Genomic DNA, 14,393 nt, shown 5'->3' on the forward strand with positions numbered 1-14,393 from the left:
AACTTGTCGAAGGCTGAAAATCAAACGAAAGAAGAACGAAGGACAATAAAGAGCGGCGGAAGAACCCAGGGTTTTATATAATGAGCGTGAGGGCTTTGTGCCAGGATTGAAGACGACGCTGCTTGAATCACGCACGTAGCATGGGAGCCTTGGAAGCCTTTATTCAAGAATTCAGTCCTCTGACCACCCAACTCCCGAGGGAGAAAAGGACGACAGGAAGAATGCGTTCTCGAAGCGGCTTTTCGCACAAGATTCCACAAATTGAAACCAGTGTGCGGGAGAGAAACGGTCAGCTCTGAGAAGCGTGAGGAAGAGAGGAGAAAGAGAAAGGAAGTGGGAATGCGAGCGACGACGTTGATATGCTGGCAGCAGGTCATGTGATACCCCGGACGGCACTAAACCGTGGGCTGGGGCGGAGTTAGGGCAAGGCAGCCACTGGGGATCACCATTCAACCACGAAAGGGGCTGCATCCCACCAGCCAGTTGCGTCCCGTCAGCGCTGGGCATTGACCATTGTTCATCGTGATATTGGCCAATCCACTTAGCATGTACTTGGCGTGACTCAAGCCAGGGATTTGTCCGTCTTCCTGGGCCTTGTGTGGCTCGGGAGTGGATTTGACACGCCCGGACCCATTCATCGGAATGCAATGGCCGAACCATATTTGGACCACAAACTCGCAGAGCCACACCTGGATAGCCACCTGGCAGGAGGAGAACAGTTAAGGCTGGGGCTGGGTCAGGAACAGACCGGGACCCGAACTGCGAACTATCATCATCATCTTCATCGTCACCCACCCACCCACCAATATTCCCCTGCTTTGACCACACATCGCGACGTTTAGCCGAGCTATTCGTCAAATGAAGCTTCAATTCTCCAGCCGCCTCATCTATCTTACACAATCCCCCAATACGTTTGCCCGCAGACCTGGCATTGTCCTTCCTCGCCTTTCTTCGCAACTTCCAAGTCATATGGTTCTCGTTGAAAGAACACACGCGATTAGCTACAAGAACCACGTCGTTGCGTTTATTCGCTGCTTGTCTGTTTATTGCTACCATGATTGGCAGCTCCCATCCCCATGCAGTGTTCCTGGAAGAAGTTATGCGAACCGCGTGCAAATCATTATTATCTTTGTAAACTCTTAAAGGGCCCTAGGTCTTCTTATTTTCCCTCTTTATATGGCAGTTCTCTTTCCATACCGAAACCGTGTTTAGACATTATTTGCCCGGCCTTAGCTTCAATTTCCCGGCCAAGACAGATTGCGAGGCCACGAGCCCGCTTCTTTTCTTCTTGTCTCCGCAGTAGATTTTAACACCGTGGTTTCTCAGTGTTATTTTGAAATGACTTTTTCCTCTTTTTCTGTTCTCAATTCTCGAAGTCTATTTACACCTTGCAAGATACATATGGGTATATCCATTCAAGAGTAAGGCTACTTCTATGGCCAATGATGAATTGAGAAGCTCCACGACGAAATACTGTTCCTGTTGTCCAAACCACGAGAAATAGAGCACCAAACCATAGACAAACTAGCTGTAGAAAAAAGTAGTTCCTTAAGAAGGCTACGCACACGAGCTATATAATCGCTCTTCTTCGGACTGGGGGCTTGATTCGTGTTCATTCTAGGAAGGAGGGCAGCCACTACCACAGGACTCGGCTCTTACTAACACAAAATTCATTACAACCTTTTGAAGGCATAGTCATGTAAACTAAACACGTATTCTTAGATAGCTATGTGCTATGGAAGTGATGTTTGCGAGTGAACATGCTAGCATCATGTGATTAATGGTTTGGGGTGCCTGGCGAACTAAAACCCAATCGACGATAAGCTGTGGTCCTAGCGTAAAGTATGTTCGTGCCACTAGCCACACCATTGGATCTTCGGACGAGACTGGGAATTGAACAATGCAATGAGTGGGGCGTTCCCTAATAAAGCATTAAGGAGAAATGTGAAGAAAGAGAAGTGTTCCAACAGTTGTTTTTTCCACTTTATGTTCCTCAAACTTCGTCTTGAGAAATCCTGAATTTAGGTGGTCGCGGGGCAGTAACAAAGCTTCTCGATAAGCGCCTTGCCCAGACCCACGTTTCAAGCCAGGCACGTGCTATCCATCTGGCGCTATGACGTTTTAGAATAGGGAGAAAGAGCGTGTTTGAGGATGCCCACCATTGATGCCTGCTCATCTTCACCCCCCATCTCTTATTTTTGATCATTATAAGATACCCTTCTATCATTTAAAAAGCCTGTAGTATTTTAGCCCCAGATCGCTCTTTTCACATCATTATTCATACCTTACAGAATTTGAAATTGTTGTTCTGCTACCCCGCCCCGGTGCGAAGAAAGCCGGGCAGCTGAGGCCCTACGCCTTCCGGAAACATCATTTCCTTGAAAAGAATTTCCCACCATCATATCAGATAAACCATAAGAGTCTCGGATATAAAAAACCCCTTTTCATCTCCACATTTTCCCTCCCAAAGCGATGGCAGCGCAGTATATTAATTACATTAAGGCGAAAGCGCACCTCTCCAAGGCTCCCAAGGCCCCAGCACCAGAACCCGTCCTAACCTCCGATGACGAAGCCTTTTTACAACAAGTTACTTCTCAGGCGGAGGGTGTTGGGAAAGATCCGCAGATAGCACTCATGGATGGCGCGCAGCATATCCCCCTTCCACAGTCGCCACTGGAAGATAGTACGACGAAGGGCTCCCCGGAGGCTGATGACGGGGGTTTGCAAAGGAGTTTGAGCAAGGAGTCAAAGGGGAAGGGGAAGAAGAAGAGTCCGTGGGGTTGGATAGCTCAGGGTATGGATAAGAGGAAGAAGGTGGGATATATATGTTTTTTGTTTTTACCTTTTTATTATTATAAGATGCTTCTCCCGTCGAGTATCGGGGATGTCTAGACAGTGGGCTAATAGGTGTTGTTAACTCAACCATTTTGCGGGTATTAGGAACATACTGCCGCAGGCCTATCAAACATCGCAGAAAACATCAAGCCGTCCCGCACGAAGACAGAGGAGTTTAGCCCGGACGAAGTAAAAATGGAACAAGACGATTTGACCAAAGTCCTCGAGCGGTTGAATCTCTCAGCAGTCAACAATCGCATATTCTCGATCAGTGACGAAACGCAGGTCATCCTCAAAAAATTCAACTTTATCCTCAAAGACCTGATCAACGGTGTGCCGACCGCATACCATGATCTGGAATCCCTACTAACAAATGAAGATGGACAACTGCAAAATTCCTTCAACCATCTACCAGGATTCCTGCAGAAACTCATCGAGCAGCTGCCGGATAAAGTGACTGAGAAATTTGCGCCGGAGTTCCTGGCGATGGCTGCTGAGAAAGCCGGCAAGAGTGGAATTAGCCTGGAAGAAGCTACGAAGACAGCGGAGAAGGCGAAGTCGATGGGGTTGAAGATCCCCAGTTTGAAGGAGCTGGTGGGGAAACCAGCGGCGATTGCGGGGATGTTACGGTCCATTGTTGGTTTCCTTCAGGCACGGTTCCCGGCGCTTATGGGGATGAACGTTTTGATGTCGTTGGCGTTATTTAGTAAGCATGCCGTTTCATTCGATTTTTCTGTTTTCTTCTGCCTTTCCTTCCTTTTTGATTCTTTATGGTTCATTTACACTAACTACTGATATAGTCCTCCTATTCGTCCTCTGGTACTGCCATAAACGTGGCCGCGAAGTGCGTCTTGAAAAGGAAAAACTCAAAGCAGAGGAACAGAGTGCCACGATCACCAATGAGGACACTACGACTGATAAGGACGATAACAACACATCAGAAGCACAGACCACGACTACCGCAGCCACAAGCGCACCTAAGCAAGGGCGGAGAGATACAGACGAAGGAGAAGACAGGGCTGGAGTGAGGGGAACGCAGGATGATGCACGGCAAGCTGCCTTACTACCACCAGAACCAGCGGTGCCGACAACGGTACCGATAACGACAACGACAACGGCAACGACGAGCACTACTGTTGACAACGTATCATTACCATCGCTGGCGTCAGAAGCTGAGAACCAGACACGTCGCCTGCCGAAGGTAGTTCAGCCATATCCGGGGACCTAGACCTGCTAATGTGGTCACGGGGAAGATGTTGAGCTAGCTTTGCATCTGATGGGGCTTCTTTTTGTTTTTCCCAATTTCTTTTCTTTTTTTTTTTTTTTTTTTTTTTTTTTTTTTTTTTTTTTTTTTTTTTTTTTTTTTTTTGGAATGGACACGTAGGAGGGCTGGAAGGGGGGCCAGTAGTTCTCTTTCACCGACGGGCTACAATGGTAGAGCGGAGAGTGGGGACCTGGGGATAGCAGATGGAGAAAAGAAAGCATACTACCAGAGAAAAGAGCGGGAATCCAACAAGAGCCATAATGGTAATTAACTGCTGATGTTGGGGAGGGGTATGTATGATTGTTTTTCTATAGGTGAAGCGGGTTTGGGGTTGAGCGGCGGGGTGGGGAGTAAGTACATGTAGGTGGGTTGCTAAAGGCGGTCTGGCACCGCGAGTTTTCTTTTATTTTTCATATTCTTCGCGGATATTCTCAGTATTCCCCCATTTTCTTTCCCATAATCCCATTTCTATCTTCTACGACTTGTTACGGCATGGCTTTTTTACGAATATACCAAATATCATGTACCCCCCCTTTTTTATTTTATCTGATTGTTTCTTACTGCATATGCTGCCTTTGAAAATAATGTTTAAATTTAAACCAGCTCTAGCCCTCTTCCATCCCACCTTTTGCATTCGGATTATTGTCTTATTAGTAGTAGTATTGGTTTTTAGCCGGGCTGAAAGGTAATTAAGGCACTCGTAATTACCATCCGTGTGCCGCATGCGATAGTACCTAGGTATACCATGGGGAATTACCTTACATGGTTTAGCGCCATCCTGATCGGATTTAGCGCAACATTGCCCCTTTCTGAACTATATAAACCCCCTCCTCTGGGCTATACCAAATTGACTGATTTCATTACACAATACTATACTCCACCACGACTTTCGAATGATTTGAGGTTTGCAACAAAACTGGGCTCAAATCATTGTTGCCTTGAGTTGTAAAATAACCTAGTTATGTAGACTAATTTGGTATGCATTCAGCGGGCTAACTAATATAAATGATACTTATTCATATTCGGTTTCAATCAGAGCTATCGCATCATCATACGCCTTGATAATAGGATCATATAGCCTTTTTGGGTCTTGCGGTGTTCCAACTATAAGTCCTTCCACTCCATGAGGAAATAGTATGCGCCGTATGTTTCTGCAGAGTGGTTTGACCCAGTCAAACCATGGAGGAAATTCTTTCATCAGGATGCGCTCAAAGCCGCCAGCTTCCATGTTGCCTCGTTTATAAGTTGCAATTTCCTCGTAGTTGCCGGTGTACCATTTCTTGAGCATACTAAATCCGGACTTTTCTTGAAGTTGATGAGATGTTTGTGGTGGTTTTAACTCCCAACCGTGATGGGCACATTGCCAGATAAGCACGTAGAAGAATGACTCAAGATCATGCCGATAGGTATGGTCAATATTAAGCAGCACCTCAATTGCCATGAACTCCATTGTGCCTGTCTGGTGCCGTGCGCCGCTTCGCGCGCTCCCAACTTCTTTGGCAAGATCTAGATCAATTAGCATGCCTGAGTGACCATCCGCCTTATCTGGATTGATTATTATTATATTGTTCTCAGAAATATCCCGATGAAGGATGTTCCCATCCAGATAAAGAGACCGGTGCGCCTTTATAGCATCACGAAGTGCCATGAGTAGCTCCAAGGGTGATCTGTACTTGTAGATCGGCCGGCCAGCGGGTGATATCACAAGACAGTGGAGGACACGGTTGTCATAGGGTTCCTCTCCATTCCTGTTGAAGAGGCTTGGCTCATGCACTGACTGAATAGAGAAAGCTAGTTCATTATCCTGCTGAGTGGCTCTTGACAGCTGATTGATGGAACGCGATTGTTTGGACGCCTGCATCCCCTTGTCTGGAGATCTGTGTTTCCTGGAAGATGATTTTTGATGGATATCCAAGTGATCGGGCTCGGTGAGCGGCTGAGATTGATGAAATGAGGAGGCTGTGCTTGGAGTTGTGCTTTTGAAGTTGTGGCGCTTGTTGTCAAAGGTCAGGCCACAGCGCATGTCAGCGATGCTGGTGATGGTACTGTGGCCAATAATCCTTGCAACCCCTTGGACATTTTTTTGACCTGCTAGCTCAAGGAGCTCCACCTCTGGGCGCCGCTTGTCTGATACCCATGAGAACTTGGCTACACCCTTCACTTGTCCATCATCTGCGAGAAAACATGTGGTCCCGCGACACACAATGGCATGTTGAAAGGAAAGCATTTCACCCAGCCGCAGCACTGTTTCCTCTGAAGTCCCAGGCCGCCCTCTGACAGTTATCAACTTGCTGCTGCCTTCATCCCTGGCAATAAAAGTGTCCAGTCCCAGCTCCTCGTCACTCATCATGGTGTAACCCACAAGCATCTGAAAGAACCGTCTTGAGTCCTTGTAGATGTCAATGACACCTGAGCTGTAGGGGCCCGAGCGGTCGAACATCCATGCCTCCATCTTGGTCCCACAGACAGCGAATGCGTGGATGAACCGTCGGGTGGGCTGGGCGGCAAAGACATCACGCACATAGCAGCTCATCTGCAGCAGGGTGTCTTTGGTCCTGATCTCCTCCTTGGATTTTTTGAGCTCACCAACTACCAGGATGTCTCTCCAGTTGTGTTTGCCTTGTGAGAGGCTTGTGCTTCTAGCTCTCAAAAGAAGGTCAACTTGCCGCTCTGCCTTTGAACCAATAAGATCTGCTTTGCTTGCTGTGGTGTAGTAGATGCCGCGTGATTCCAAGAGAAGGTCTTCTTGAAGACGAAACCACCAGGTAAGGACATTGTTCTGTGTCGGAGGATCAGGAAACTGAGCCCAATTACCATCACTGTCTGGGGCCAGCACGCGTTGACAGATGGCATCTGCTTTGCTGCTCCAGTCTTTCCCCTCAAAGTACTTGTCAAAGAAGCCCTCAATGCCTCGAAATGTGCAGCCACGTATCTCCTCAAAGATTCTCAGATTCACCAACTCACGTGTCTGCTCAGAGCCTTTTTGCGATGATGAGGTGGATTTGACTGGGGTGCCGTCAAAGGAGGGGGGGATGGTCGTCGGTGGGGTCGATCGCGAGGTAACAATGAGGTCGAGGACGGCCTTCCAGATGTCCACATCGGTCGCCTTTTCAATAACAAGTCGGATAAGTGCGCGGTAGTGTTCGTAATTGAAGTCATCATTCTGAAGGTAGGTGAACAATCTTGATAGCTCTGATGCCACATTTTTATCGCTCGCTGGCGAACGCAGGTGGAAAGCTGACTTTTCACCCATCAATGTGGTGAGGAGTTTTGATACTGCATCATGGCAGGCTTCACTGCTTTCCATAGTGACATGGTTGTAATGATGCTCTGCCTCCTGAAGAAGCTTTTGTAATCGATCAAGTGAGTCATTCAACGGATATTTTAGAATAACGACGTGATCGTCCTCTGAAAAGTCTGCCATTTCCAGCAGTGTTGAGTGTTCAATAATATTTTGTGATGAAAGTGTGATTGATCAGACACTTTAGTAGTCATCCCTTTCCTACCAGTTGTCGTCAGAAATGATTTAGCCTTCAGAAGCTACTCTTCTCATCGTGTTAGGCAGTGAAACGTTATCACGTGATGCAACTGTGCGCTAACCGCCCGTACAGTCAGCCGGGATATAACTGTTGGGGGTCCCGCGGTTGGTCGGCCCTTCTACCAGCAGGCGCTGGTGGTGATTGAGCTCTTTTGCCCCAGTAGCCTACAGGTTATGAGACCGTTGAGCGTGAGCCCCGCTGTGGTCAACATGCATGGGTTTGATCCCAGAATGGACTTAAAAATTCCTAACAAATACCCTGGACATTTTAACAGTGCCAAGAGACATCCTAGGAGTGTGCCCTAGGAGTGAGCCCTTGAAAGAATGAGCCCTAGGAGTGAGTTCACTGAGAGGAGCCACTAAGAGGAGCCACTGAGAGGAGCCACTGAGAGGAAGTACTGTACTCTGTGGTAGCTGGTCCGAGGGGGGGTGTTGGGGGTCCCGCGGTTGGTCGGCCCTTCTACCAGCAGGCGCTGGTGGTGATTGAGCTCTTTTGCCCCAGTAGCCTACAATAACTGATTGAGACTTAGTGTTCACTTAACTGATTATTCATTTCTCTTATTTCTTACATGTTGTTACACATTCAGATATCTTCTCAATAAGTAATTGTTTCTAATAAGAAGACAATGAACATGAATAATCATTTCTAATAAGAAGATAATGAATGTTTTTCAAGTGTAAGAGGCCTACACTGAATAGATCAGTATAATATATATAGATCTTATATAACAAAGTGAAAAACATTAGAGAAGAAAAAAAAGAGAAAGTGTGGGAATCAGTGATTGAAGTGGATATTTATATGTGTACACAGTGGAGCTTTGGGGCGGAAGGATAGGAATTCTGTGGGTTTTTCAGCTGAGGATCAGCGACCGAGAATCGGAGCTTTCGGCGGAATCTATGGAGTGTAATGGAATAGTCTATATGATTGATCGGGCGCAGCCCGCCACACAATCTCATATAAATAGAATGTGGGGTGATTTAAATGTAATTACTCATGGTGGTGCTTCTTAGATGTATAAATTGAATCTGAGCGGTGCAATTCTTTTGATAGCGCCCTCTGTAGAGGTATACGGAGTAGTTACTGAAAAGCAATAGCATGGGCGGAAAAGGAAACGGCCCGGAAGAAATAAACGGCAAAAGGGAAAAGAACCAAGTCAGTCCTAGCATACAGAACTTTGAGAATAAAAAAAAAGCAAAAAAAAAAAGAAAAGTTAAACTGAAGCATTTCTGAGAATACTTTAGAAGGAAAGGGAGAGCGCATCGCGACTGATAACGAGGGATTCCGATGGGTTCCTCCCTGTCAGGCTGTCACAACGGAGGTGTGGAACTTAAGTTCTTGCAGACACTAGTAATTTAAGTGGTAAAAGGATTACCATCCCTTTTGTGAACAGTTTAGAGGTGATTATGAGCCCTGCTGATGCCTGTGATGTCTATCTCTCAGCTTGATGGGCAACTATTGAGTGCTTAATATTATAGGGGCCTGACCTCCTGAACATTATTATTGAGAGCACGGGCCGGTACAATTTGACTCCAGTATTGGAATTTCAAAATAAATTTCTAGCGTGTGCATGGACTTATATGTTCCACACCTCCGTACTCCGTACTATGAATTGATGAATCATTCCAAGCCGGTGCTTTGGCTGTGAGAGAGACTGTTAGCCACTCGCTGGGTCTGGGTTGGCGATGATTGGAGTGATTGGAGTTCGGGCTGAGTCTCATTGGTCTGACGGGGCAGCTATTTTCGTGGTTGTTCTGGGAGCGGAACCTCGGAGCTTTGGCTTTGGACTTTTTTTTTTCCCTTTTCGCGTTTATGGAGTAGACGGGAACAGAGGAAGAGGCTAGAATTAGATAGTTCCGGTTTAGGATGGTTGAATTTAGTAATTTATTAGTTGCTAAGGGAATTACTCCGTATAGAAAGAAGTAGTAGTGTGATGTTTTTGCTCTGGGGTTGCTGGTCTGTATGGTGGTGAGGCTACGTATGCGCATCCCTCATAGTTGTCAGAGAGGGGAGAAGGACATCCGCAGTAGTTTCATGCATGCAAGACATTAGCAGATGGACCATAAGGTATCACTCTGGCGCTGCTCTTTCTGTCCGAGTGCCACCAGACTAGTGTTTGGGACTCATGAGTTGACACCTTGATATGACACGACCCGGGAGTTCCTGTGACTCTTCACGTACCGATTAAGTTAGTCATATCTCTCTATGACTGGAAGGCCAGAACATGTTATTACTCATTCCAGGAATTGCTTTGGGAGCTAGAAGGAGAACCAAGAGACGCTGGTTGAGGTAGGTAGGTAGCTATTAGAATGTGTGCAAACTATTCAGCGTATTTTCTACTTCGCATGTTCCAAAGTGGCAAGGGCAGGTAACGATCCCTGCTGGAAGGTATTTCCCCTCCAAAATTGGGTGCAGAGTGACAACCGTCCGTCCTACCTACCCCGGCACAGACTGGAGTTGCAGCGCCAACCCGAAGATGCGGTGAGCGGTGAGCTGGCCAGCCAATCAGCGGCGGGCTCACCAGAAGCCGGCGTTGTTCCCAGCGCGCGGACTAATGTAGTTCCGCCTCCGACCGCCGTGGCAGCAACCCCCGGCCCGTGCAGTTCCTGGCTGCACCAACGGGACCGCCTCATTTTTTCTGCTTTTTCCTCTCTCCTCTCCCGCTTCTTCTTTTCTTCCTCTTCCTCTCTTCGCAACCACCTCTGCCCCCCCCAACCACACCACCCATTGCATCCCCTAAGTTTAAAGAAGAATACCGGCAATCACTCTTACTACAAATATCGTCGAGGAATCAAGCCAAATGGCTGTCGCTGGGCTGTAAATCCCTCACTGGGAGGCATGGCCCCGCCCGCCATTGCTCTCCCAGTCCAGGAAGCTCAACGAGTACATTTCAATCGACTTGACGATATTTTGATACTCTTTCGACGGTTACTCCGTACGTCGAAATTGCCCCCAGTACCAGCTTAGAGCAAACACTTCAACGTCCGTCGAGGGTGGAGGTGTTTTGTAGACTACCACCCGCCTGCTGTTGCTTTCTCTCTCTCTCTCTCTCTCTCTCCTCTCTCTACCTTTCTCCCCCCACCCCCACCCCCCGCCACTCTCGTCCTACCTACGAAAATAGAAGAACGACCACCTCTTGTTACTTCTCCTCCTCTGCGGTTACATGCTATATACGGATTATATTTTGTCGGGGTGAAAGTTCTTTCACATCTTTACTATATCCTACGGTTTTTATCCACCCGGCCATTCGCACCTAACTTGCAATTAATAAACCCGCTTCCGATTTCTCTAAAATAATCTACCTTTACCCTAGAACACCACTAATTTGAGACTGCAATTGGAGTCCCATCTGCTGCTATGTCTCTTTCCAACATTGCGAAGTCGAGGCGTTCGCCCGGAAGGAATTCGCATCTCGTGGGAAAGCGCAGCGCGCCCTCACTCAGCGATAGCGATTCATATGCCTCCATCCCGACACTTCTTGGGCCCAATATCCCGAAAAAACCGTCTATTCGCCGTCTCAATAAACACAAATTCGTCAATTCGGGCTATGGAAACAATAGAAAGAGAAAGCCATCTGCTGCTCTGAGTGAGGTTTCCTTCTCAGACAGCGATGTCGATAACGATGATGATGAAGACGAAGATAACGAAGATGCCGTCGATGATGATAGTGAACAATCCGAAGTTTATGCCCCGTCTTATGGCCGGAAGCCAGGGAGAAACCGTAAGACGGGGCGCCGGGGTGGTTTGTCACTCCTCAAGGACCGAAAACGGGTGAAGCTCCAGCATTCTGACTATGAGAGCTGCGCCGAAAATAGCTCCGTCAGTTCTGCTAGTCCTCTCAGCTCGGTTAAATCAATCGACTTGGATTCAGATGACGGATACGAAGCTGTAAATGATGTTAGCGATGCAGACGATGAAGAGCAGGAGATTGAGCTGATGGAAGAAGAGTTAATCCTGGATTCGGAGTACGAGCGTGACTTGGAAACGGTCACGTCTGCACTTCCCTCTGGAATTCCAGATGAATGGCTAGGGTTGGACGATCTTGAAAACCGTCCGCTTTACTCTACTGGTTCCTTCTTTGAAGATGACCAGTTATTCTTACAATCGGGCAATATTGAGGCTGTCGATGATCATGTATTGACTAGCGCAACAGTCGATGTAGCTGCGCGACGCGTTCATTTTGCAGAATCAGATGATTCGTCGGACTCTGATAAAACCACTGATGATGAGCTCACGTCCGATTTCCTGCAACAAGATGCTCTAGATCCAGACCTACGACGGATGATCGAGAATGATTCCGAACCACTTCGTCGTCCACTCTCCAGTGAGTTCCTGGTTTCACAAGATTTCTATGACCTTCCAGGCAATATCTATCACGTGGAAACAGAGTCCTCTGTGGCAAGTTCCAGTGGTTATGAGTGTATGTATTTTCTTGCGGAAAAATATACCTTAAGGTAGCTAACCATGATTTACAGCGGATTGTGGTGAAACGACCGACGAAGATTTACCTCCCCCAGCAACTATTACACACCCTCGATCCATCTTACGTCGCGACTCGAGCGCATCATTGCCTCCCTTTATGGAAGAATCTACCCAGCGCTCACAACCACTACGACGGCGTGGACCTCTTAGGGGCACTTTCGTTGCTGATCCCCATAAGCCAGTAGCTGTTGTGGCCCCCAATGGCGCTCAGTTAATCCTCATTCCCCCGTATTCAACTTCTAGACACGACTGGCTTGAATCTGCTACTCAGAGCCTATGCAACACCGCCAACAATAGCCCCCGACCAACCGCTGCCACTCTTGCTGATGACAGTGACACCGACGCTCTAGTGTCGCCAATGCAGCCCAACAACCTAAGCCCAATGCTCTCCTCTAACGCCAATCTCATGATCACCGCTCTGGGCAGCGATTCCGTTGGTCAAATAACCGGTCCACCTGAGGCCTTCTATCCCTCCAACGGGCTGCTCAGCTTCGACGAGGAAGACGAAGACGATGATAGTGAAGGAGTCCTCAACGTAAATGACTTTATTGACTTTGGAAACGGTTCTTCGGACGAAGAAGACCTGGACAAAGCCTTCGACGCCGCTGAGGACCTCGCCTCAGCGGTTGGAGCTGGCTCGCCGTCATTAACCATGAACAATATTTCAATGACGACAACAACAGACTTCGTCTCTCCGGTCAATAACAATAGCGCAGAGCGCCTCTTAAACCACCTCGACAGGGGTATCGTGACTGCGTTCCGCCGCAACCACTCTCGCTACCAAGCTCTGATCCGACTGCCCCAGCACCGCGAGTTCGTACCAGCCAACTCACCCTCCCGACCCGCCAGCGTCTTCAGACGCAGTAAATATATCGATAACAAAACTCCAACGCGAAGGCGGACGGGAGTAACATATACTGGCGGCGAGGCGGTTCGTCGTAAGCTAGTTGAGTCGCACCGCAGCAATTCAATCTCTTTCTAAAGAAAGGACCTTGCCTCCTTTCCCCCTCCCCCCTCCGAGCCGATTGCGTCTCTAACGAAAGCTTAATTTGTGTAACCTTCATTTTTCTTGGTGGGGGACTAACTCTTTTCACTTCATACCTACTCTTTTTTGTCTCGCCTCGTCTTAACATTATCTACTGCCTTGATACCGTTTGTGGATATTTGTGTGGAAATGTCTTTCACCCCCTCAACTTTCTATATGACCTAATTACCAAATGAAATAACGTTTTTCCTTTCCCGTTTCCCGTTTTCGTTTTCTTTTCTCTTTTTCCTTTTTTGTTTCCCTCCGTCGCTGAAAGTGCGCAAATTTACTTCAACTCTTGTTTCGAGATAAATGATGATTTATTTAGCCACAAAAGCTGAAGCGCCCTTAAGTTTTTTATATGAGTTTTGTTTTCTCTTGATTGATCTTGATTATCAAAAAGGATTCTTTTCTGTGTGCCATGACGTAAGGAAGCTGAAGCTATTTGCTTAACCCTATTAGTGTCCAATATAATGACAGTTGAATACAAAAATGGAAAGGATAAAATGGAGTCTATTAAAAAGTGAAAGTATAGTGTAGAAGTTTCCCTCTTTTTTCGTTATCATCCCCCCCTCCTCCCCCTTCTACCTTCTCTTCACTCTTCAATAGCAAAAGCCCAATTGCCCTCTAATATACTAGCACCAAGAGGGGGAGACCAAAAGTATTTCCGACCCATTCACGATGAGATATAATTAAGGAGAAGAGGGGAGAAAGGAGCAGAATTAAACAAAGTCCAATAACTTTAACTACCTAGGTATCCTTTGAAAAGCCTAACCTGGAATGAATCATAGGTTGCACGCGAAGCGCATCTTTGTGAGAAGTATAAGTGTTGTATGAGGGATGGGTTTTATATACCTCTCTAGGATTTTAACGTACTGTACTGGGGCCTTCTGGCTTCCGTGGGAGGATGAGACTTTTTGTCTTGAGTCTTGACACCCCCCTAGCCTTTAAACGCACTTCCCTCAAACCCCCTTCTTTAATTTCCCTAGGAAATATTGTATTTGACTCCGTCCTTCGATTTGTTCTTACCTGCTCCTGCATTATTTTTCTTCTTCATGTGAGTTCTTGTTCTTTCTTTCGTGTCTGTTAGTTACCTACCGTCCTCTCCTGGACTCCCTCCGCCCTTCTTCAAAAGTACGATAAAATGAGTGCTCTAGAAGGCGGCTCTGGTCGAGTCCAAGGGGGAAAATAAGGGGGGAAAATAAGGGGAGGAAATAGGTTTAGCCAGCAAGTTCTATATATGAATTCTTTG

At 47.2% G+C, this 14,393-nt stretch overlaps 5 protein-coding genes across 5 annotated transcripts; 2 read left to right on the forward strand and 3 right to left on the reverse strand.

Annotated features, from left to right (window-relative positions):
* Window positions 1–171: 171 nt before the first annotated feature.
* On the reverse strand, window positions 172–1,069 carry BDCG_00897 (uncharacterized protein; the record flags this gene model as incomplete). The annotated part of the gene is made up of 1 exon (XM_045416404.1): window positions 172–1,069. Exon 1 carries the CDS (start codon window positions 1,054–1,056, stop codon window positions 172–174), a length of 885 nt encoding a protein of 294 aa, XP_045272143.1. The 5' UTR covers window positions 1,057–1,069.
* Window positions 1,070–2,165: 1,096 nt separating this feature from the next.
* On the forward strand, window positions 2,166–4,162 carry BDCG_00898 (uncharacterized protein). The gene is made up of 3 exons (XM_045416405.1): window positions 2,166–2,814; window positions 2,941–3,541; window positions 3,636–4,162. Exons 1-3 carry the CDS (start codon window positions 2,473–2,475, stop codon window positions 4,061–4,063), a joined length of 1,371 nt encoding a protein of 456 aa, XP_045272144.1. The 5' UTR covers window positions 2,166–2,472; the 3' UTR covers window positions 4,064–4,162.
* A 570-nt stretch (window positions 4,163–4,732) lies between these two features.
* BDCG_00899 (serine/threonine-protein kinase Sgk2) lies at window positions 4,733–7,721 on the reverse strand. Its single transcript, XM_045416406.1, has one exon. The coding sequence runs from the start codon at window positions 7,521–7,523 to the stop codon at window positions 5,112–5,114; it is 2,412 nt and encodes an 803-aa protein (XP_045272145.1). The 5' UTR covers window positions 7,524–7,721; the 3' UTR covers window positions 4,733–5,111.
* Window positions 7,722–8,818: 1,097 nt separating this feature from the next.
* Window positions 8,819–9,685, reverse strand: BDCG_16227 (uncharacterized protein). Its single transcript, XM_045425478.1, has one exon. The coding sequence runs from the start codon at window positions 9,621–9,623 to the stop codon at window positions 9,195–9,197; it is 429 nt and encodes a 142-aa protein (XP_045279340.1). The 5' UTR covers window positions 9,624–9,685; the 3' UTR covers window positions 8,819–9,194.
* A 283-nt stretch (window positions 9,686–9,968) lies between these two features.
* On the forward strand, window positions 9,969–13,876 carry BDCG_00900 (uncharacterized protein). Its single transcript, XM_045416407.1, has 2 exons — window positions 9,969–12,055; window positions 12,111–13,876. Exons 1-2 carry the CDS (start codon window positions 10,993–10,995, stop codon window positions 13,097–13,099), a joined length of 2,052 nt encoding a protein of 683 aa, XP_045272146.1. The 5' UTR covers window positions 9,969–10,992; the 3' UTR covers window positions 13,100–13,876.
* The last annotated feature ends 517 nt before the right edge of the window (window positions 13,877–14,393 follow it).

This window comes from Blastomyces dermatitidis, assembly GCF_000003525.1.
Source record: "Blastomyces dermatitidis ER-3 genomic scaffold supercont1.1, whole genome shotgun sequence".
Lineage (NCBI taxonomy): Eukaryota > Fungi > Ascomycota > Eurotiomycetes > Onygenales > Ajellomycetaceae > Blastomyces > Blastomyces dermatitidis.